General features: G+C 52.3%; 1 protein-coding gene across 1 annotated transcript; it reads left to right on the forward strand.

Moving 5' to 3' along the window:
* Positions 1–2,538: 2,538 nt before the first annotated feature.
* PITX1 (paired like homeodomain 1) lies at positions 2,539–8,151 on the forward strand. The gene is made up of 3 exons (XM_036240704.1): positions 2,539–3,018; positions 5,286–5,518; positions 7,448–8,151. Exons 1-3 carry the CDS (start codon positions 2,850–2,852, stop codon positions 7,988–7,990), a joined length of 945 nt encoding a protein of 314 aa, XP_036096597.1. The 5' UTR covers positions 2,539–2,849; the 3' UTR covers positions 7,991–8,151.
* The last annotated feature ends 16,810 nt before the right edge of the window (positions 8,152–24,961 follow it).

Below are 24,961 nucleotides of genomic sequence, written 5' to 3' on the forward strand. Positions count from 1 at the left end.
AGGTGCTCAATAACTGCATTAAATTCATCAACAGTGAGGGATGCAAGCCCCTCAGGCTGAATAGCTAAAGCTGCAGGGTCACAAGACAGTCCCCATCCAAGGAAGACCTGATTCTTTAGACCCTCTTGGGAGTGGGAGGGCTGTGACCTTCAACCCCTGGATATTCATAGGCAGACCATTCATTCCCTGTTCCCACCCAGAAAGGCACTGTGCTTCACACCTTGACCTGATACTTGGTGTGCTTAGAACACATCTCCTTTTCCTTACCAGTCAGATTCTGTGCCAAACATCGTCAGCATTCTGGGGGTCATAGCCTGGCTGTATGTACACATATGTGACTGTACTCAGCACTCCTGTGTGTGGATGCAGTGAATATGTGTGTTTGTGTGTACACAGCATAACTATGTGGGCAGCCAGTATGTATGTGTGTATGCATGCTCCTGTGCCCTGTCTGTACCCAGGTAGGCTGGGTAGCACGTTGTCCTGTCAGGGTAAAAGCAGCTACAAGGTGGTGAGTGAAGGGGCACCCCTGGCATGCTGCAACACCTAGATACCTCCTTGAAAGGAGGTGTCTGCTACTTCAGGAGGCTCAGCCAAGAACTGTGGTAAATGAGTTGATGGCAAATGCAGCAAATGCTGAGCAACTATACCTCATGTGTCCCCCACCTACCCCCTGCGCACACACACCCCTAGACTAATTTCATCCCAGGGGGTCTCAACTCAGAGAAACTTTCCTTTGGGAAGAGCAGGAATATCTGAGACTCCCCAACCCCAACTCCTAGGTGCGGCTAGCCTCAGTCTCAGACCCTGCCCCCTGTGCTCATGGGCACCCAGTGAGAATAGGCCAGGCCCTGAGGAACTGTGCCTTCTTCCTGGGGCCCAGAGCTTCGGACCTTGGGGTGAGGCTGAGGGAGTGAGAGGCAGGCCTAGTTCCACCCTGCACTTGCCCCTGCCCCTGCCTTTGTCACCAAGGAGCTCAGCCTGGGTGTGCTTAGAACACACCTCTGATGTGGAGCCAGGGTGAAGGCTCAAGGCAGGGCCTGAAGAGCATCCCAGATGCTGACAGCCTACATGTTCAGTCCCAAGCAGAGACACCCCTCCTCCCCTGGGAGGACCTGAGGATGCACTGGGCCCTGGGGGGAGGCACTGGGCCTGAAAACTAGGGCAGTGTTTCTCCCCCAGGCTGTGATCCAGCCCAGCACTTCTCCTGTCTAGTGGAAATGGTTAGCAGGTAGGGAGCAGAGGGCAACCTCGGGTCCAGCTGTGGCCAGAAAAACAGGTCAGGGTCGCGCCCTATCTCCCCAGCTGTCACCTATTTACTCTAAGGTCTCAGGACCAGTTAACAATTGTTTAGCAAAATCCTTCAGCAAACTTCACTGAAGCAGGATGATTCCTAGGGATAGGGAGGGGAATGTCTGTGCCTGTGCCCATGAGAGAAGCTCTACTATAGGCTTCCTGGGCCGCAGGCCCAGGGTTGGGAAACTGTAGTCACCTGGCCTGCCAGGCCTGTGCCTGCAGCTCTGGGAAGCCAAAGTGGAGGCCCCAGGCGGCTACAAACCTGCCCTGAAGGGGGCAGAGGCCCATCCTGTGGCTGCCAAGGCCCCTGCCCCGTGGATTTGGCCAGAGGGTTCAAGATGCAAAAACAAGGGGAGAGAGTCCTACAGAAAAGGCTGGGGTGTGTGGGGGGTGGGGGGGCTGGCTAGAGCTCTCGGGGTCTCCTGCTGTACTCGCCAGCGGCCTGGAGCCAACAGAAACGTTTCGTCTGATTAGAAGCCATCAGTTCTATCCCAATCCCGGAAAATTGACTGTGGTGCAGAGGCGGGGGCCTAAGAAGCAGCCTTGGGGGAGAGGGTCCAAGCTAATTAGGAGGCAGCATCCGGGGGCCCATTAGAGCACAGGCTGCTGTCACTCAGCCGGGCTCAGGTCCCGAGAGAAGAGGCCGAGGCAGGAGGGGCTGGGGGCCCCTCGACGAGGACACTGCTAGGAGCTGGCGGGACCGACCCTGAGCTCTGCCCCTGCCCTGGTACTGGCTCCGAGGCTCCCGCTCGATGCGATCCTGCTCAGTGAACATTCACTCATCCTGAGCTGTTCTCGCCTGGGAGCTGGGGACTCTTCGGCCCAGACAGGAGTTGACTCTGAGCGAAACAAGTCATTTGGGGCTCGAGGTGGGCACAAGCCACGGGGGACTTGCAGGCCAGACGCGTTTCTTTTGTGAGGCCGAGGGAGAATTCGGTGTGTCACCGGGGAAGGAGGGAGAGGCGCGGGGAGGCCGTGGGGGGTGGGGGGAGGGGGCGCGGAGGCGGCGGGAAGGTGCCTGAGAGGAGGAGGGCGCGGGCGAGGCCAGGAGGGAGGGCGGCAGAGAGGGCGCGGCGGCAGCGCGGGCGGCTCGGGGCTGGATTCCGCCCGAGCTGCCTCTCTCGCTCGCTCGCTCGCTCCCTCCTCCCCAACCCCCTCCCACCCAGGCCCACCCCACCCACCACCCCTGGCGCAGGGACTGCTGGAACCTGGCGGTGCGCTCTGTCGCTTTAAGACAGATTCTGCCGGCGCCGTCCGGAGCCTTAGAAACCGGCCCCGGATCGGGAGCCGGGGCCGGGCGGGCGGCTGAGGCCCGAGCGGCAGGAGCGGAGCGCGAAGCCGGGCGCCCGGTCGCGAGAAACCGCTGCTGCTGCCGCCCGCCTGGCCCCGCAGCCCCAGGCGGTCCATGGGGCGGGCGCGGAAACGTTGCGGGCGCGGGCAGCCCCGGGGGGCGGCTGCTTAGGCACTGCGCTCTTGTCCCCGCAGGTCGCAGCCAGGGCGGCCGGGCGCGCCCTGCCCCGGCCCCTGGAGCGCCCGCCGCGGTCCCCGCCTCCATGGACGCCTTCAAGGGGGGCATGAGCCTGGAGCGGCTGCCGGAGGGGCTCCGGCCGCCGCAGCCACCGCCGCACGACATGGGGCCCGCCTTCCACTTAGCCCGCGCCTCCGACCCCCGCGAGCCGCTCGAGAATTCCGCCAGCGAGTCGTCCGACACGGAGCTGCCAGGTAAGCGTGGCTGCCGGCGAGGCGCACACGGAGCCTGCCCGGGCGCAAGAGCCAGGAACAGGGCCTGGCCTCCACGCCTCGCGTCGGGACCTTTCCTTTCCCCATTCTCCATTTGACCGTGAACGCGGAAATTTACACGCGTTATAAAGCGGACATTTAGTGCTTTGCGAAGGCACTTCCACACGGTTCCCACGCCCCATGAGACCCGCAGATGCATGAACCTACAACCTGAGGGGCGGACTGACAGCCCCTCTTGATCCGGAGCAAATAGAACGGGGTGTAAGTTAGGTTTGCGCAACTGAGTGCCATGGGGCCACTCCGACCGAAGGAGAGGAGCAGATCGAGAAGGGAATGGGGCGGCGGGTGAGAGAAAAGTACCCAGAGAGACAGAGAAGGGGACAGACACCCCCGACTGTGGGTGACAGATTGACAAGGAGACACCAAAGAGAAGGGACGGCGGTAAAAGTCTAAAAAACAAACAGGGTTGGGGGTGAGGGGCAATTTAAAGGAAAAGGAAAACAGAGGACGACGAGGGAGAGCCGGCCAAGGGGTGCAGCCGGGCTCTGGGCAGGAACCCCTAAACTTGGGATCCCGGCCCCACATGCGCCGCGGGAGCCAGGAGCCTCCAGGCTGCCCGGCCAAGGCTCCGACTCCGCTCGGAGCCCGTCTCCGTCCGCGCTGCCTTATTGTTCGAACTCAAGCTTTTCTCCCCGGGCGGAGCTGGGCCACCGGGTGGACGGTGCGAGCAGTAGCTCGGTTGATCCCCGTCCCGGCCCGACCTCCTGGGTCTCCAATCAGCTCCCATACTCGCAGTCCTAAAGCGGCAGCGACGGCGACCTCCACACTCCCTGGACCTTGGGCTCCTGTTCTGCGTTCATTTTTTTTAATCCACTGTCTAGTGTTTCTCTACGCGTTTTTAATCTCTATTTGTTTCTGTTTTGCATCCCTAAGTGACTTTATCTGAGTTTCTGTTTGCTTGGTTTAAAAAAAAAAAAAACAATTAAGGCTGGACTGTACTTTTGTTTTCAAAATTTTTAAGCATGGCCTTTGCTTGTTTTTATTTTTAAAACCCAGAGAAATATATAGTTATAGGTTGCTTTTTAAAACCATATCTTTGAGGATAAATTTACATTTTAACTGTATTTTTACATACATAAAGAATTAACACAATATGTCTATTTCTCAGGAATTTAAAATATCTACATGCAACATTATTCTATGGGAGATTTTTTAAAGTCAATCCAAAATGGCGCGTTTCTCGGGTACTTTTTCAAAATCCATTTACAGCACTGTTATTTTGGGAATTTAAGTTATCTAACTATAATGTTGTATTTCCCTGGGATTTAAAAATTTACCTCTAGGAGGACATTATTGAGAAGGGGTTAAAAAGCTATCTACAACAGTACATTGATTTTTAAATCCCAGAGAAGTAAATGCCTGTGTCTGCCTGGAGTTTATACACATACAGCACTGTATTTAGTTAGGGGTGTGTTTGTGGCTTCTTACTTTGCATCTGCTCTGTGTTCCTACCTGACTATTTTTAAGAGTCTGTGACCCTTTCTATGCTTTTAAGCACAGAGCTGTGAACTTTTTTGGGCTTCTGTGTTTTGCTTCTAAGTTCTTTTTTTGTATTTCACTGTTTCTATGACTGCGTGTGTTTTGTGTAGCTACAAAGGAGAGAGGCTAGAGCTCCAGGTCACCTAGACAGTCTGGGCTGCCTGGGCTGCTGCTGGAGAAATTTTCTGGGCCTTGGGACTTGAGGCCTGGAGCTGAGGCCGAGAACAGGGCTGCGTCGTCCTGCCTGGTAGGGCTCCTAGGAAGACCTGGGGAGAAGAAAGTAGAGGGGCTGCAGGCCACACCGCCCAGTTCATGCTCCATCGACAAGCTAGTTTCAGAATAGAAAAATTCTATCCTAGTTCAGAAAAGCAGACAAGACACCTCTCTCAAATTTAGACCGACTCTTGAAAATCGTACACTTGCGACTGACATTAGAAGTTGCGCTCAAGCCTGAGCCAAGCTGGGAGAGCAGGCCCTGCTCTGCCAGGAGCCTAGGCTGGGGGGCTGGCTGCTGGGCTCTACTCCAAGCACCCCAGAGGTGACTATTGACAACCAGGCACCAGGCGGGCTCTTCCCAATGGGGACAATTCCAGGGCCCCTGGCGGGAGGGAGGGCCGCCAGCGCTGATAGCGGGTTCTTCGATGGAGCCGGGACTGGGTACAAAAGGGCAGGAGCCCAAGGTGACGGGTGCCCCGCCCTGCCTGCTTCAGAGAAGGAGCGCAGCGGGGAACCCAAGGGGCCTGAGGACAGCGGTGCCGGCGGCGCGGGCTGCGGAGGTGCGGAGGATCCCACCAAGAAGAAGAAGCAGCGGCGGCAACGCACGCACTTCACAAGCCAGCAGCTACAAGAGCTGGAGGCCACTTTCCAAAGGAACCGCTACCCGGACATGAGCATGCGGGAGGAGATCGCTGTGTGGACCAACCTCACAGAGCCGCGCGTGAGGGTGAGTCGGAGCACACAGACGGCTGCCGACATTGCCTCTGCCGCAGCCCTCGAAACCTTAGACTCGCGCTCAGACTTTCACTTTTTCCCAGACCTGCTCCGTCTCTCCACCGTAGCAGATTCCACCCTAGGCCCGGTGTGCCCGGCTGCTGCTAGTGCCGCTAGTGCCCTCGGCAGCTGCCGTCTTAGATCCCGCTGACCTGCATCCTACCTGACCCTCCGGCTCTACCTACCACAGCCCCAACCCAAAGACCCGTGGCCCCAGTAAACTTTCCACGCCCTGTAGGGCCCAGGGCCTACTCGGATGGGACCACCCTAGACAGCGCAGAGGGTTCCCCACCGCTGGAGACCTCAGAGCTGCTGGCGCCTTCCCCAAAACGAAAGGGAGAGGCGGGTCCTGCCTGTTAGCCTGTGAAAGGCCTGAAAGGTGCCTAGGCTCGGCAGGGTCTCAAAATTCCTGAGACGGTGGTCCCATCTGTACTAGTTTCTCCAAAATTTCTGGAATTCTCCACTTGACTGATCCCCAGCCATTCAACCAGCCAGTAGCTGGGCCCTTTCCCTAATTCCCTTTTCTGTAGGGCTGGGGTCAGGTGGGGCTGGGGGAGGCAGCTCTGGTGGATGAGTGACCGTCAGGTCAGTCCCTTTGGAGATATAAGATTTCTGACCAAGACCAGACTGCACCCTATTTCTCCTCACCGCTTGGTCCCCAGTAAAAGCAAGGCTTTCCTGCCAGAGCAAGAAAATAATTTCTTCTCTGGGGCACAAGTATTTAATCATATTGGAAGCACTTCCCAAGCCAGACCAAAGTTCCACCTGGACTCTCTGCTTATAACCCCAGCTCCCACTCCTCCCCAGTCAGGCTGGCCAGCCGGGACGGGAGTGAAGACAGCACTAAGTAATCCTGAACTCATTAATCCTGCTCAGGTTTATGGTGGGGTGGGGGTGGTATAAGGCAACGTGTTGGTGCTGGAGACTGGAGAAGGCTGAGATACCGGGTCTGGCAAGTAGCTGGGGAAACTCAGCCCAGGGCTGGAGGATGGCGGGGGAGGGCCGAGGGCATGCAGTGGGAAGAGAGGTGAGGATCTACAAGGACCAGGAGTGGGAAAAGAAGTTCTTACTAAATTTTGTGGGAGAAAGTGGAGGAAGACAATAGAGAGAAACTAGTATGAAGTGAAAGGAAATTAAATATTTGCAGAGAAACATATTTGGCATATATCTGGGCAGCAGAGATGAAATTAAATATTTAAGGGAAAGCAAAAGATCAAGTAATTGAGAAAATAAAAACTATTAAGAGAAATAGTGAAGGTCAGATATTTGGAAAGAAGGGAAAAAACTAAATATTGGAGGAAACAAAAGAATAATGGGGGATAACGAAGAAAATAGACTGTTTGAAAGAAAAGAAAGTGGTTCAGATAGCAGGGTGGACCAAACAAAAATAAACATTTGGGACAAAAATGAGAATATCAAATATTGCCAATAAAGATGGAAACAGACCATATGAGGAATGAAAAACAGATTGAACAATGGGGGGAATGGGAAGATCCTAAATTTCAGGGAAGAAAAATATTTTTTGTATTCAAGGGAGAAGAAAAGAGGCTATTTAAGAGCTAGATAGGGGTCCGTTTGGGGGAGAAGGCAGAAGATTGCCTGTTAGAGAAAGGAAGAAAAAACGAATATATTAAAACAAAAGATCCGTATTAGGAGAAGAAAACGGATTTAATTTGGGAAGGGGATAAAGATCAGAAAAACGAAAAGACGAATTTTTCCTGGGGACAGGAAAGCAACCATTACGGAGAAAAGGCAGGGGCGGGGATATCGAAGAAAAGACCCGATATTCGATATTCAGAGAGAAGGAAGCGGAGCGTGGGCTAGGTGGGGCAGGCTTCCCGCCTTCTGCAGCCCTGACCCTTGTCCTGCCGCCCTCCCCCAGGTCTGGTTCAAGAACCGGCGAGCCAAGTGGCGGAAGCGCGAGCGTAACCAGCAGCTGGACCTGTGCAAGGGCGGCTACGTGCCGCAGTTCAGCGGCTTGGTGCAGCCCTACGAGGACGTGTACGCCGCCGGCTACTCCTACAACAACTGGGCTGCCAAGAGCCTGGCACCAGCGCCGCTCTCCACCAAGAGTTTCACCTTCTTCAACTCCATGAGCCCGCTGTCGTCGCAGTCCATGTTCTCGGCACCAAGCTCCATCTCCTCCATGACCATGCCGTCGAGCATGGGCCCAGGCGCCGTGCCCGGCATGCCCAACTCGAGTCTCAACAACATCAACAACCTCACTGGCTCCTCGCTTAATTCGGCCATGTCCCCGGGCGCCTGCCCGTATGGCACACCCGCCTCGCCCTACAGCGTCTACCGGGACACGTGCAACTCGAGCCTAGCCAGCCTGCGGCTCAAATCCAAGCAGCACTCTTCGTTCGGCTACGGTGGCCTGCAGGGCCCGGCCTCGGGCCTCAACGCCTGCCAGTACAACAGCTGACCGCCCAGCCGGGCCACGCGGGCCGCACGGCGCGGGGGCGGAGGACGCACTCGGGGCCTCGCTCGCCGCGCCCGGCCTCGCGCCTGCGCAGCCCCCACTTCCCCCACCCCACTCCGGGTTGGTTTTGTTTGCTTTTCCGGACCCCACTCTGCCCTCCAAAACCAGACAAAACAAAAAGACGTCGGAGCAAAGTGCCGCGAAAAAACGGATGAGTTGCAATTTCCCTCGGGATGGCGCGGGTGGTGTGTGCGCGCTTCCTCGGGCCTCGGCGGTCCGCACCACGCAGGGGACACGGCGCGAGAGGCGCGCGCCCAGGTTCGGCAGCACCAAGAGGACGCCCTCGTAGCCAGAGTTCCCGCCGCGCTGGACCCGGACTGCGCCGCGCCTGTGAACAGGACACGCGGGACCGGGAGCCTGGCCTCGGCCCGGTACGAACCAAGACGCCCTCTCCGAACTGGGCCCGGCGGAGCGTACCTTAGCTCGATCCGGATCCGAGTTGGAGCGGGCGTTGGGCCGGGGATGACGGCATCTAGCCCGGGACCGGGGACTCGCTGAGGAGCTACACACGGCCCCGGCGCGCCCCCAAGAGCCCTCGCCCGCCCAGCGCCCTGGAAACTATTTTAAGGCTACGGAGCTGAAGCTGGCGGCGCGGACGCGGCGAGAGAATGGGGTGGGCTCGTCTCTGAGCACCCCAGCTTCGCCGCCGGCCCAGGCCCTCTGCTCCGATCCCGGGCTAGAAGGTGGCACCCTGGTCCCAGCCGCCGTGCGAGAGTCGAGCCAAGCCGGGAGAGCTCCGGGCACAGCCAGGGCCCCGCTCTCACTTTGCACACCCGCTCTTCGGCCTGCGCCCCTGTTTACAGCGTCCCTGTGTATGTCGGACTGACTGTATAGAATTATAAATCTGTCTATATAGACTTGTCCATGTACGTCTATTAAAACCATAGTACAAGCGTGCTAACCACTGTGACGCCCCGACTGCTTCTTTCGGCTGAGGAGGGAGGCGGGTAGAAAAGGAACTTTGCTACCGAGGGCCCTGAAGGTAGGAGGGAAGAGTGGAGGCAGACCCCGCCAGGGCCCATTACCCCACTTCCCCACCACCATTCCTGACCTGTCTGCCCGGCTTCCGTAGGGGCGCTGCTGGGCACTGCGAGCTCCCAATCTCTGCGCCGCTGGACGCTCACGGTCTGGGCTGCTCACCCTTGGCGCTGCGTGCTCGGCCGCCCTAATCCGGACCTCCTCCCAGCCCCCCTCAACACCCCAGCCGCCAGACTGCAGGCTCTCGGGGTGTGCGTGATCCTTGTCTGCCCAGAGCTTTGGGATGGAACCGATGAGAGCCTCTTTAGGTCTGGGGTTGCCTTTTCTCCTGTGGGCCCAGTATCCCCAATTTGAATCCCTACCCTGGCTATTCCAGGAGGGCTAAGAGTGCAGTCTGGGCCAGTCTAGCCAGGGCCTTCCTCCTCTCCTACCCCCCAGATCTCACCCAAGGGCATTTGGCTTGCCATAGAGAGTGTCCATAACACAGAACTCACTTCTCACTTCCTTCCATCCCAACTTATTGGAGGCTCCTGGCTGCCTCCACCTTTCCCTGGCTTTTGGAAACTACTGAACAAGACCAGCCTGTAAACTGCCTGTAAAATTCTGCTTTCCTTAAGTAAGTCACTCCTAATGGCAAAACAAAATGTTTGCAGCTGCAGCGGGGAAGAAGAGGGCTTGGTAATTCTGCTTTAGAATATCCTTGTGACAGGGATTGACACTGCCCTGAGCTGGACCCAGGCAAGCCCTAGCTGAGATTGGGGCACATCCATGGGCTTAGTCATGAGCTAATAGCTTCAGAGCCCTGTGTACACATTCTCAAAACAGGCCAACACTATTGTCCCTATTATACAGATGATGGAACCTGGGCTCCACCACATGATGTAACTGGCCAAGGTCACACCGAGTCAATAGTCTTTACATTCCAAAGCCAGGCATCTTTCTCACTTTCACATGAGGTGTGAGGAAGGGTCCTTCCTGGAGAACGGCCCAGCCTGATGCTGTAGGACTTGGAGCGTGGGGTTCTGAGAGGGAAAGGACCATATACACAGACTGAGGGAGGTGGGGGAAGGGAGGCTAGCTGGGGCAGGGGGCTGAAGCCAGACCACCCCACCCCCAATGGCTACAGTCCAGAGCTCTGACCCCTCACTCTCTGGAAACATAAACACAGTCACATCTGGGCTCAGAGTGCCTTTTCCAGCCTCACACATCTGCCAAGGCCAAGGGATTCTGGTCTCAATTGAGGTAGGAGGCAGAAGAGACATAGAAGGAGGTGGCACTAGACGGAGGTAGAAGCAAAGAACCGTCTCCTGAAAGTCAGGCCCAGCTCCAGGTGAGAGAGAGGCCAAAGAGGGGCTCTGGTGGAGACTCTGTAGCTATGGGGCCACAGGCCAAACAGCTGCAGATGTGTGTAAGGGTAGCCCCATAACGATTCCATCATTCATCAAGGACCATCAGCAACAAGGTGAGTGTAAGACCCAGCCTCAGGCTCTACCTAGCTGTTCTGACCCAGCTATTATGTGGCTGCTACAGCAGATAGTACCCAGTCCAGCCCTTTCCTGCTGCACCAACTCCAGGATCATCTCTGGAGGAGGGGCTGAGGAATATATAGGGCTCTGAAAGCCAAGACCTCTGAGAAAAGACAGAAAGTCCTCCTTCTCTGCCTGAAGAAGACCAGGGAGGGGTGTCATTCATTCAGCCAGCATTTACTGTGTTTCTGCCCTTGGTACTAAAAGTCGAGCAGTAGATAACAGACAGTCCCTGCCCTCATGGACAAGTAAACAAACACGTGTATAATTACAAACTAGGCTGAGTGCTTTTGAAGAAAAAGTGTTGCAAGAAAAAATGAGAGTCCTGCTTTAAACAGGGTGGTCAGAAAGCTGTTCTAGGAGAAGGCTCCTTCCGTCTTCAGCGGGAAGTGCTATCATTTGCTGAGCCTGTTTGGGGACCAGGGTCCTGTGCTAAGTGTACACTCATCACTTGCCCAAAGTCACATAGCCAAAGTGATGAAGTGGATTCAAACTCAGTGCCCATTCTCAGCACTGGGCTGCCCGTGCCAAGTGCCATGGGCAACAAAGGCTGGAGGAGGGTGGCCTTGAAGAGATCATAATTTCAGCTGGCAACACAGGACTAGCCCCCAGGAAATAGAAAAACCGATTTGTTTTTACCTGGTCCTGACAAAGGGACTCCCAAAGGGCTGCTGCAGGTTTAGAGGCCATGAATTAGGGGCAGGGGGGTGGGCAAGAGGCTGGTACCCAGCACTGCCTGCAGGCCCTGTGGGACACCAAAGGAAAATGGGATTAGCCACTGTGCACAACCTCCAAGAGCCTGGTCATTGAGGGAGAGGTACCAAGTTACCTCCCCTAGCTCTATGGCCCCAGCATCCAAGCAGAAGGCCACAACTAGAAGATCTGTCTTGGAGGGGGCATTGCCCAGGGAGTCCAGGCCCTGGCGGGGGCTCTGTGATGTCCTTCAGCTCTCTATGAGGTAGCAGCAGGGCCTCAGTCAGCAAAAGGGCCAATCTGGGAAATGAGAGTCAGGATGGTTTTAAGCCCCTTGATCTCCTTGCTTCCCGGGCCAGTCACTTGGCTCTCATATTTGCAGGAACCTCTTAAGAGCAAGGGTTTGAGTTCTGGCTTCACCTCTGAGTTGCCTTGGGCAAGAGACTTAATTAACATCTCTGAGCCTCTGTTTCCTCTTCCATAAAAAGGAATAAAACAATCACTTCACACAGTTGTTTAAAGGATTAAATGAGATAATGCACATAGTGTTAATTGGGGTGCTGGTATTATAAGTGCTCAATAAATGGTTATTATTCATGGTGATGTTATTATTAAATATCATTTGGGGTCCAACTTGGTTTTCCTTCCAGCTTTGCTGGGTATCATGAATGTGAGTTATGATTGACAGTCCTGCTGACTTCCCCACCCACCCCCTCCACACCACCCCTGGAACCATCCTAGACTTGGACTCTCAGGAACCCAGCCTGGGAGACCCAGAGGAACGGGGCCCAGTCCCTGCTGTGCACTGGGTGTGGGGACAGGCAGATCAGCAGCAGTACTCTGTAAGGGCTCCCTGCAGCATGGGATGAAGATGCCTGAACACTTCTTTTTATGTTAATCATTTCATCAGCAGCTAAGGTCCAGCCCTTACCAAGCCAGCGGCAGGCCTCTTGCAAGCACTTTATAAGAACTGCAACCTTTTCTCCTTACAGGAGGGAGGGGCTTGTTACTCTTACACTGGAAAAAAGGGAGGCTGAGAGAGCACAGCTAATTCAGGAGAGTCACTGTCCCTCAGCACTGCCTACGAGGTGGCAGCCATCTCTTACTCGGCACCACGGCTGCCCTCAGCCCCTTGTGAAACCCAAGATTGTCAAAAAGAGGACCAAGAAGTTCATCTGGCACTACTCAGACCATTATGTCAAAATTAAGCGTAACTGGTAGAAACCCAGAGGCACTGACGATAGGGTGCTCAGAAGATTCAAGGGCTGGATCTTGATGCTCAACATTGGTTATGGGAGCAACACGAAAACAAAGCACTTGCTGCCCAGTGACTTTCAGAAGTTCCTTGTCCACAACTTCAAGGAGCTTGAAGTGCTGCTGACGTGCAACAGATCTCACTGTGCTGAGACTGCCCATGACGTCCCCTCAAAGCAAAGCCTCTGTGACAAAGAGCAGCCCAGCTGGCCATCGGTCACCAATCCCAATGCCAGGCTGTGCAGCAAAGAAAATGAACAGACACATTGTGTGCACATTGTGTTTGTGTTAATAAAACCATAAAATTCTGCCTTCTGGACGGAAAAAAATAAAATAAAACTTTTGGGAGAGAGGACCTGCACTCAGGCCCTCTGACCAGGTCCATGCTCCCATCCACTGCACTACATACCCTCCTGCAGAGAATCACATTTGTACTGGATGGTGGGACGAGGGATGGCGGAAGGAACAATTATAATTCATGTCAAGAGGCTGGGCTCAGCTGGGCTCTAGGAGAGAGAACAGAAAGGCACCAGGCCTTGAGATTTACTTTCACTGAGTTCACCCCACTGGAGTATGAGAGAGCAGCAGGGGATACAGGTGACAACAGGGACTGAGGAAGCCCTCCGGTGGGAGCAGCAGAATGAGGTGGGCAGGAAGGGCCCTGGAATAACAACCATTAAATCTAAACTCCCATCTTATTCAGTGTTACAAGCTTCTCATTTGCTAGATAGGTATTTCCAGTCTACCTGCCTCCTTGCGCCTCTCACCATGGGAACTCCACTCTCCACACTTCTGTGTTGATTTTGCAGGGCCCTGGACCCACTGGCTGGTGTTGCCCAGAGCAGGTGTTGCCCAGTCTCAAGTGGCTCCAGGTCACCTAGTAGACTAAGTCCCCAGAGCCCAGCAGGTTGGAGAGGCTGCAATCCTGTGAATCAGGATGCTGGAGAGGAGCAAGTCAGGATGTAGGAAGCTGCATTTGGAGTGGGGTGGAGGCCCAGGGCAGGACGGCCTTGGAGGAGGAGGAGAGCTGCTCTGGCTATCCCAGTCACGTGACCGCATGTCTCACTCTGCTCCATCCCCTGCTGTGCACTGTACATGTTTAATTTCTCTTATGAGCCTCATTTTATAGATGAGGAAGCTAAGGCTCAGGAATGTCATGTAACCTGTCCAAAGGCAGCTTTAGGGGCTCGGATCCTAGCCTGCTGCCCAGAGAGCCCATGGCAGGGCACTAGCAGCCAGGCAGGGCTGCTGCAGTCACGGAGAGCCAGGAAGTAGAGTCAGATGCAGACAACAACACTTGGAGAAGTGTCTGCACATAGTTGGTGCTCAACAAATATTTGCTGAATAAAGTACTGAGGGATGGCCTACCTCCCCTTACCCCTCGCTCCACAAAAATGTAGCTTGGCCCTTTCTCCCTCTTTCCATTCCTTTTTCTCCTCTCTCTTGCTTCTTTCCTTCCTCCTCTCATTCACTCCTCCCTCTCAGCTCAGCCAGTTCTTGGCACCGCTTTTAAAAGTCTGTCTGTCCCTGGCTGGGTGGCTCAGTTGGTTGGAGCATCGTTCTATGCACCAAAGGGGTTGAGGGTTCAATTCCCAGTCAGGGCACATACATAGGCTGCAGGTTCGATCCCTGGTCAGGGCACATACGGGAGACAGCCAATCATTGTTTCTCTCTTGTATTTATGTTTCTCTCTTTTTCTCCTTTCCTCTCCCTAAAATCAATATAAACATATCCTTGGGTGAAGATTTTTTTTTATCCTCACCCGAGGACATTTTTTTTTTTTTTTTTATCTTCAGATAGAGCAGGAGGGGGAGAGGGAGGAAGAGAGAGAGAGAGAGAAACATCCTCGTGAGACACATCAAGTGGCTGCCAATCGGGGCCGGGACAAACTGCAACCGAGGCCCGTGCCCTTAGCGGGAACCAAACCCAGGACCCTCTGGTTCACGGGCTGACGCTCCAGCACTGAGCCAAACTGGCCACGGTGAGGATTTTTTTTTTAAGTGTATCTGAACAAGAAAAAAAAAATTAAAAAATGGGCAAAGGGCCCTGGCCGGTTTGGTTCAGCGGTTAGAGCATTGGCCCACAGACCAGAGAGTCTTGGGTTCAGTTCCCGCTAAGGGCATGTACCTCTGTTGCAGTTTGTCCCCAGCTTCCTTTGGGGTCATGTGAGTGGCAACTAGTCAATGTGTCTCACATTGATGCTTCTCTCTCTTCCTCCCTCTCTCCCTCCTGCTCTATCTAAAGATAAATGCAAAAATGTCCTCCAGTGAGGATAAAAAAAGAAAAGAAATGGGCAAAGGGCTTGAATAGACATTTCTCCAAAGAAGATACACCAATAGCTAATAAGCACATAAAAAAATGTTCGCCATCACTAGTCATTAGGGAAATGCAAATCAAAACTACAATGTTCTATTAGGATGTTTTATTACCAAAAAACAAAACAAAACAAAACCAAAAAACAAGAAAAATGTCTCAGAAAAACTAGTGTTGTCAAGGATGTGGAGACACTGAAGCCCTTGTGCATGGCTGGTGGGAATGTAAAATGATGTAGCCACTGTGGGAAACAGTATGGTGATTCCTAAAACATTAAACATAGAATTACTATATGACCCAGAAATCCACTTCTGGGTATAGACCGAAAGAAACAAAAGCAGGGCTCAAACAGATACTTGTATATTCATGTTCATAGCAGCATATGAGCAACCCAAGTGTCCAATAGATAAATAAACAAAGTGTGGTACATACATGCAATGGAATACTATTCAGCCTTAAAACAGAAGGAAGTTCTAATACGTGCTACAACATGGATGAACCTTGAAAATATCATACTAAGTGAACTAAGCCAGATACAAAAGGCCAACTATTGCGATTCTACTTATATAAGCTACATAGACTAGGCAAATTCAAACACAGAAAATAGGATGTTGGGTGCCAGCAGCAGGGGACCAGGGGAGTGGGGAGTTATTGTCTAATGTATATAGAGCTTCATTTGGGGGTGATAACAAAGTTCTGGAGCTGGATCGTGGTGATGGTTGCACAACAGTCTACTTAATGTCACTGAACTGTATACTTTATAAAGGTTAAAATGGCAATTGTTTTTTTGGTTAATCTTCATCCAAGGATATTTTTTCCATTGATTTTTAGAGAGAGTGGAAAGGAGAAAGGGGGGGGGAGAGAGAGCCATGTGAGAGAGACACATCAATTGGTTTCCTCCCACACAACCCCAACTGAGGCCAGGGATTAAACCTGCAACCCAGGTACATGCCCTTGACCAGGAATCGAACCTGCGCCCTTCAGTCTGTGGGCCAACTCTGTAACCACCGATCCAAATCAGAGAGGGCTAAAATGTCAAATTTCACATTGCATGTATTTTTCCACAACTTTTTTTCCCACAACATCGCATGTGTTTATACCCCTACCTTATCCAGAGAGGCACTCAGGCTGGTGCCCAGAATGCCCAAGGCTGAGCTCACCATCAGAGCTGGCCTGCTGCTTGTTAGAAAACCTTTCCTTGCAGCCTCTTCAGCTGGCAGCCTCCGGGAGGCCCCGTGACAGCTGACCTGCACGCGGCCCTCGCCCCACTCTCCATCCCTCTGTGCAGGCTGCTGTGGGGCCACATTAAGGACACTTCCCCTGCTGAGGATCTACAGAGTGGGCAAGAGAGAGCAACTGGGCCAGATGGCTTTTCTCTATAAGTTTAGCATAAAATTAAATAATAGGTTTGTCAGTGCCCTTTTTTTTTACTGAGATTCTCTAAAAAAAATAAACAAGGTGGGCTGCAAAACAGTATTAAACATAGTATCATTTTTGTTCTCATATATGCACAGAGAAATTTCTGGATGTGCACAGTGTTAATACCAGCTACCTTTTTGGTGGGAAATGGGTTTTTTTTTTTCATCGTCTTTTCCAAGTTTTTTTTTTTGGGGGGGGGGTTTCCTCACCCGAGGACATTTTTCCATTTTTTGTACAGATAGAGTGGGAGGGAGAGAGAGAGAGAGAAACATCGACGTGAAAGGGACACATCGAGTGGCTGCCACCCGTACGACCAACCAGGGCCGGGGAAAAACTGTAACCGAAGTACATGCCCTTAGCGGGAACTGAACCTGGGTCTCTCTGGACCGCAGGCCGACGCTCTAACCGCTGAGCCAAACCGGCCAGGGCTTTCCAAGTTTTTTTGCACTGAGCATATGTTACTCTTGTACTGATGAAAGTAAACAATCAATATTTTTTAAATACAAAGACCTGTGATCTGTAGGACAGGCAGTGGCCTTCTGCCCAAAGGTCCTTGTCCTCACCCCAGAGGTGTCTGTCATCATGTACCTGGAATGATGTGTCGACCCTCAGGATTCAGCCTCATTTGGGAGAAGCCAGCATCACAGGCGTCAGGTAAACACTTATAGATATGCAATTTTGTCACTTTTTTAAATGTATTGATTTCTTGTGAGAGAGAGAAACACATCGATGTGTTGTTCCACTTTTGTATGCATTCACTGGTTGACCCTTGTATCTGCTCTGACCAGGGATGGAACCTGCAACCTTCACATATCAGGATGATGCTCCAACCAAATGAACTACCCCGCCAGGGTCAACATTTTTTTTTTTTTTTACATACATTCTCCTTTAAACAGATGTCAAATTAGTAGGTGCCAAGAACACTGAAAGAATAATTTGTAATGATCTTTTATTGCTAAGCAAAGAGGGCTCAGAGTTTTAAAATGGCTGTCATGCCCTGGCAGGTTTGGCTCAGCGGTCAGAGCGTCGGCCTGCGGTCCAGAGAGACCGGGATTCGGTTCCCGCTAACGGCACGTACCTCGGTTGCAGTTTGTCCCTGGCCCTGGTTGGTCGTGCGGGTGGCAGCCACTCAATGTGTCCCTTTCACTTCAATGTTTCTCTCTTTCTCTCTTCCTCTCTCTCCCTCCCACTCTATCTGAACAAAAAATGGAAAAATGTCCTCGAGTGAGGGTAAAAATAAATAAATAAATAAATGAATAAATAAATAAATATGGCTGTCATAGCAGGGAGTCTATCTCTCTCCTGTGTCCTCCTCACTGCACACCCCATCTTGCAATTTAGCAACCTCTCTGCACCCCTTACCTTGTGTGCATGCGCGCGCGCACACACACACACACACACACACACACACACAGTGTGCGCCTGCCAGCCAGCATGATCATGGAATCTTTATTAAAGAGGTCCAAATTACTAAGGTTTTACTACACTACTAAAAATAGTCATGCTTACTTAGCCTTACTTAGTGTTTAATAAGCACACCATTTCTAATTTTTCTGCCCGAGTAACCTGAAACATCATTCCAGAAATGCAGTTTTACTGAAACAGGAAGGCTTGTTCTTTTCTTCTTTGTTCACACACTTCTCTCCCTCTTTCCCCTTCTTCCTCCTCTCCACCCCTCTCCATCCTGTGTCCCCATCAGCTCCCCACCCCTACCCTTTTCAAAATTTCAAAACACAAAGGGGGAAGTAACAGTAATTTGGACTTGGCTTCCATGCAAAATGGACCAATTTTTTTAAGTGTTGGTAATTTGTCCTGAAAATGGATATAGGGAGTTGGGCTGGAAAGGCTTTGAAGAGCGGGTTTTATGAGTGGAAAATGAGGCCTGAGCGTGTGAGAATGTGCACGGCACCTCCCCTCCGTGCCCGGAACAGTGTGGGCACGTGTGATAACCACAGCTAATAGCACCATTATTGCTATTATCACATTACATTATTATTATTCATCAGAATCAGACAAAGCATATTAACCCATTTAATTGAACCAAGAGCTTAACGTCCCAGTGACTTCACGGAAAGTGCTTGGCAAACCTTCCCAGACATCACAGCCATAAAGCACTGGCCATTCTGCTGCTCACCAGGCTGTGGCGGGGCCCCAAGGGTTTCCCCAAACTGTTCCCTCCTGTGGCCTCTCTGGACACTTTCCAGGACACGTTGGGATGAATGCTTATTCCCACCCTACTGCAGCCTTTCATGCACACGCCTCTCCCCCTTTGGGTAAACCGATCTAATAAAGGATATATTTACACGAAAGACACACATAAACACACCAAGGACCCCTCCTTCACCCCCAAGCTGGCATCCCTATTAAGTCACCAAAGCTGGTACTGAGTACTGACACCCACAATTTGTAGTGAACACCTGGCTTCTCCCGAGCTTGGTTCCCACTCCTCCAAAACTTTGGACTCTCCCAGTCCCAGAGCCCAGGGTGGGCTGCTCAGGCCACCCCCGGAAGCCCCCAGGCTCACAGAGACTGGCCCAGCCTGTCGGGGCAAGGCTGATGGAGGCGGCTGGCAGAGGCCAGGGCCCCTCTGATCTAGCCCTTGGGTGGGGCTCCTCCCTGGGGCACAGCCTGCCCTCCCAGGGCCCAGGTCTCCTCTGTCAGATGGCCACCTGATCTGCCTGCCGCCCCTCAGGGTTTGCTGTGAGGCTTTGAAGGGACCCGGATGTGACCAGTACAGAAGGCTTTCAGGTGGGCTGTTGCTGCAGACACACAAAAATGTCCTTGATCATCTCACTGATCTTCCACTGGAGAAGCTCTGAGTGGGGAAGCTCTTGCTTGGCCCCGCCCTTCCACACCCCTCCACTGGGAAGTATCTCGCTTATTTCCTCGAAGGTGGTGGCACTCAGGGATGCTGCACTGCCCCCAGATCCTCCGCAGGACCAGGAGCGACCACTTGAGAGAGCTGGCATCACGCTCCCACCCTGAAGTCCACTCCTGCTGGGCCTGGGCAGCAAGGCACCAGCCAACCTCCAGTGTGGGGATAGCCCGAGACAAGTAGACGGAGTTGACGGGAATGGACTTTGGAGTTAGAGCCTGGGTTCAACACACAGCGCTGCCACTTACTGCCATGTAATTTCTCTAAGCTTCAGTTTCCTCATCTATAAACCAGAGAAATGTGAAAACGTATGGACAGTGTTTGGCCCTGTGCTCGTGACCTAACAGGCTCAAAATTACTCCTGGGTCTCTCTACCCACTTTCCCCCTCCTCCATCGTGACTCTAAAGCTGGCATCTGTCAGGTAGCCCATCACTGCCATGTGTCAGGGCACGGCCTCTCATTCGATGGCCCTCCCCAACTGGTACGGGAGAAGAAATATCTATGGGTGGAGGAACTGAGGTATGATTGAAGGTCGGTCTGAAGTCAAGGGTGAGAGTATGGGAAGGGAGAAATCAAGACTAACCGGAGCAATCTGGAAAGGCTTCCTGCAAGAGGGGGCCTGGTGCAGAGCATTGAAAGACAGGATTGGAATGGGTGGGCAGGAGTGGACGTGAGACTGAGCCAAGCAAAGGGGAGCCCTGGCTGATATGGGGAGAGGATGGGGGAGACAAATCAAGATGCTTTAAATGCCAGGTGAGGGGGATAAGGCCACTCAGAGAGGCAGCAGAATCAAATCTGCCTGGGTTGCTGCCCTGCTTCCAACTGGCAGGCTGAGCACTCGAGGTCCTGGGGTCTGCGTGCCTGTGACTCCTTCTACCTGGGATGCGCTTCCCCCACCACAGGTGCCCTGCACACACTCACACCGCCTAACATTTTGTTCAAGGTGAAAACTGTGATTCTTTCCTGATTGTAAAATATATATTCACTCTTAACATTTAAAAAGTTCAGAAAGTGTGAGGACAAAAAGTCAGTTTCATCAAACCACTATTAATATGATCACCCTTGCAGACGTCCCTCAGCATTCACACCCATGTAGGTACAAGGACCTTACATATGCTCACTCACTATTACATAAAGGGTATCATGTCACGTTGCTCCAGAAGCCACTTTTTTCACTCAGTATAATATCAAGAACCTCTATTCTTATCAACAGATGACTATTTTTACGTGCTATATTTTTATGTGCTGTTTTAATGTATAGATTCATAATAATTTAACCCATTTTCTCACCAGTGGGCATTTATTATGCCTTCTTTTATTGTGCTTCAATTATAACAGACTACCCTAAACATCCTTATCCATGTGTCTGTGCTTTTGCCATTTGTATCCTTAGGATAATTTCAAAAAGCAGAACTACTGGGTCATGGGAACTCATACCTAAAATCTAATCTACACTGCTTATGAAGGCCACGCCTATTTGCCCTGCCCAAAGTGGACAAGGGCGCCCATTCTCCATACCCTGGCCAATACTAGGTTTTGTCTATCATCTTTGCCACTTGAAAGAGAAAAAGTTTCTCACTGCCACTTTGTGTGTGGTTTCATTTATTTCTCTTTTAAAAAGAAAAATATGGCCCAGCTGGTGTGGCTCAGTGGATGGAGCGTTGTCCCATGGACTGAGAGGTCCAGGTTCCATTCCTGGTCAGGGCATATACCCAATATATTTTTGTTGGTTTTTTAGGGAGAGAGAAATAGAAAATCGATGTGAGAGGTACATCTATTGGCTGCCTTCTGTACACACCCTACTGGGGACCCAGGCCACAACCCCGGGCATGTGCCCTGACCAGGAATTGAACCCAAAACCTTTTGGTGTATAAGACAACACTCCAACCAATTGAACCACACCAGCCAGAGCTATTTCTCCTTTTTTAAAAATACAGATGGTGTCATTATGTACAGTATTACAACTGGCTTTCTCCACCTGACAATTCCTTCACCCCTTTTCCACTTGTTCATTCAAGGGTCAGGTAAAAAGCAATTGACTTGATCCGAGAGCCTCTCCAAACACCCTCTCTAGATGCCCACAGCTTCTAGCCTTCCTGATGCATTATTAGCAGGTACACAAGCCGGGACAGACGGACATAAGGTCACCACCTAAGAGGCCAATTTTCTGGGGGACTGCTCTGCAGAGCACTGAGAAGGCTGGCTCATCCTGCCCACGCAGCGCCTCCTGTCTGCTGGCCAAGCCCCCATGTGGGCCTGCTTTACGGAAATGCAGGGAGGGGTGGCATCCAAGCCACGCCCCTCTTCTGCCCAGGCTGTCATTTCCTGATTAAGTGCCACAGTCACCACCCCATCTGCACACACTGATTGCTTCCTGCCATCCTGTCCATCCCTGGAGCTCCCAAGGCTCCAGGTCCCAGCCAGGAGCCACCAGGCCTGCAGACATCACAGCGTCAACCAGGCAGTGAGAAGGACCACCCTCCCTGCTCCCAGTCAGGCCCAGCTCAAAAAGGAATTATGGCTTGATTTTTAAAGTTCAAAAAATAGCTTTGATATGAAAGAACAAGATTGCTATGAGGCAGCCGAGCAGAGAGGCACATGTGCGGCCTGCATTCAAATGCTGACTCTGCCTTTTAATGACCATCTTGGCCAGGTGACAGTTTCTCTGAGTGCCTGCTTACCCCTATAAAAGAGGGATAGCATTAGCAAAGTGGTAAAGGAGCCAGTCATGCTTGGTTGTGAATCCTGGTTCCCCACTATGTGTTCAGTCTCAGATGGGTTACATCACCTCTTTGAAACTCAGTTTTACCACCTGTTTAATGGGAATAACTAGAATACCTAAGTGTTGTTCTGAGATTCAAATCATGTATGTGAAAGTGTCTTGTACCCAGAAATACTGACTAAACAGAAGGTGTGATATCCATGGTCAACAAAGACAATGGCTATACCTTTGGAGGCCAGGCCTGAACTCTGCTCGGACTCTTCCTTCTCTGGTCCAGTGGCAAGTTTTGAAGAAGTCTTTTCATCTCAGGCCCCCACCCCAGGCGTCAAGGCCCCACTGGGAAGGAGGACATCAAGAGGCAGCTGTGCCCTTGGGATGAACTGTGGGGTAGCGAGGGTGTGTCTGTATGAGAATGTCATTGTCGCTCAGTTTACAAAGGTTGGGGTCAACCCCCAGTTTCCCAAGACTCTTCTTTTCCCTCTGGCCTCTTCCACATTTCCCTTTGAGATTTCAGTTTCATTTTGCAAAAAGCCAGTCATATTTGGTGCCTCCACCCTTGGGGTACTTCACCTAGAGGTCTTCACCTAGGGGGCTCTGTCAGTGGTTTGCAAAGCCCTCTGAACATTTCCTGATTTTAGCCCGAGAGGTTTCTATTACATGGAGTGATTTTTTTTTTTTTGTATTGATTTTAGAGAGAGAGGAAGGGAGAGGGAGAGAGACATGGAAACATCAATGAGAGAGAACATCGATTGGCTGCCTCCTGCATGCCCCCCACTGGGGACCAGGCCCACAACCTGGGCATGTGCCCTGACTGGGAATCAAATCGGACCTCTTGGTGCATGAGTCAATGCTCAACCACTGAGCCGCACTGGCCAGGCACACAGGGTGATGTTTATGTCACCCGAATATATTTCAGATTCCACATGATCAAATCTATTCATGGGGCTCTGTTATTTTTAAAGATATTTTTATTGATTTATAGAGAGCAAGAGGGAGGGAGAGGGTGAGAGAGAGAGAGAGAGAAAGAAACACTGATGTGAGAGTGAAACTTTGATCGGCTGCCTCCTGCAGCCCCCACCCACCGGGGATCAAGCTCAAAACTCCAGTGTGTGCCCTGACTGGGAATCAAACCGGCAACCCTTTGGTGCACTGGAGGACACCCAACCGAGCCACACCAGCCAGGGCGGGGCTCCATTTTTTAAAGGTATAGTTCAACAACCAAAACTCACCTTTAAACAGCTCCAGTCAGCATATACCTCTCTCAAAGAACACCAGTGAGGATCTCGTTTTTACCTCCCATGGACACGTCATCCCCGTGTCTCCCCTTTCCAGGTCTCACTCTCCAGCCGTGTCAGAGCCTCTGTCCAAAAGTCTCTGACTCCGGGTCCTCAGCCTTTCCTTGCCCTCTACCCCCCGCCACTCCCGTCCCTGTCCCAGCTCCTTACTGCGTATGTCCGTGCAGACTTGCTGGTATCTAGGTAGATTTCTCCCTGTTTCTCCCATTTCCCTGACTCTCCACTGTGGAGAACCAGGAGCTGACTTTCCTTCCAGCTCTCTGGTCCTGGCTTTCCCCATTCTCCAGGGGCTGCATCACACCAAGACCAAAGCTAGAACCGGGGAAAGGTGAGGCACATGGCTGACCAAGCACAGAAAAAAGCCCCGTGGAAAGAGTGGAGGAGAGTGAGCCCTCGTGTGCTGATCAGCCTCTGGCACATCTCACACCTCCCGCCCAGCTCCCAGCCCTGTGGCTGGAATCAGCAACCATCACCTCTCCTTCCTGAGTAGCCTAGTTAGGAATTCAGGGCCATCTTCTCTCTTGAGCCTATAGGACCCTAGAGCAGGCTCAGGCAATTTGGGGCTAGGGACAGAGTCCAAAACAGGTAGAGATACCCCTGAGAGCAATGCCTGACCTGGTGAAGGACAGTCTGTTTCAGAAGGTGTCCTGTCTCACCCACACTTACAGAAGACAGAAGGTGTACAGTTTCCAGCATCTCCATATCGGACTTCTAGGAGCTGCTGGAATAAATAGGAGAGCTTATGTTCTCAGACTCTGCTTGGGTCTCCGTAATATGGGGACTGCTTCCCGCTGGTGGAATCAACAGTTTAATAAAACATCTGGTCACCTTCCAAACACCTCCAACCTTAGATCCCAGATCCTTTTCACAAGAGCTGGGGAAGGCCTGGGTATGACCAGAAGACTCCAGCTCTCCATGCATCCACTGCAGCCCCCAAACCACCAGGCCGGCAGGATGGAAATGAGCGAGCCTTTGGGGGATAGCTCTGCTGGATCCCAGGGCTGGGAGTGGGGAGGAGGGTCCTGCTTTCCACCACCAGGCCTGGGCAAGCAGAGCCACTTCTGCCCCAAGCAAATCAATTGAAAGCCTTGGCCAAGCCTGTTTGAGTTGGTGAGAGCCCAAGCGGGAATTCCAATCTGCCAGTGTTTGCTCTACAGGCAAACAGAGCCAAACAGAAATGCTGCTGTGGGACTTTGTGCCAAATATCCCCGACTTGCTCTGCCAGCAGTGTTGGGCCAGCCCTCTGCATATCGCCCTCACACAGTTCTCTGCTCTGTGACAGCCTTCTGCCTTTGCCCTTAAAAGCAGCTTGCCGTAGCCCAGTAGCCCGTGCTCACGGCTTCCCTGTGGGGCCAGTGGCCCAGACCGTCCCACCCAGGTCTTGCCGTTGGCTCATCCTATACCAGCTCCATCTGGAGATTCAGTCACCCTCACCCCTGCAGCTTCCTGACCGCTGCTCCCTACTCACACTCCTTACTTTCCTCCTGCCCCCATGACTTGGCCCAGTGCCTCTCTGCCCCTGACTGGCATAGCCCAATCTGCATCTGGCCGCCAAGCAGAGGTGGAGCTGACAGCCAGGAAGCACAAACCATAACCTGACTGCATCTTTCTTCACTCTCTCATGTGTATTTCCTTTGATCCTTACAGCTGGTCAGTTTCGTCCACCCACTTCACAGAGGAAACAGCTGAGGTTTCCAAAGACTAGACACCTTGCCCAAGGTCACCGGATAAAGGAATCCAGGTCTCATGACTCCAAAACCACAGCACTTTCTAGCTTGCCTCCCTGAAGCAAGTTTTCAATCTTTCGCTCACTCCCACATGCCTAGGGCAATTCCCAG

The sequence above is a fragment of the Molossus molossus genome, unplaced genomic scaffold, assembly GCF_014108415.1.
Source record: "Molossus molossus isolate mMolMol1 unplaced genomic scaffold, mMolMol1.p scaffold_m16_p_4, whole genome shotgun sequence".
NCBI lineage: Eukaryota > Metazoa > Chordata > Mammalia > Chiroptera > Molossidae > Molossus > Molossus molossus.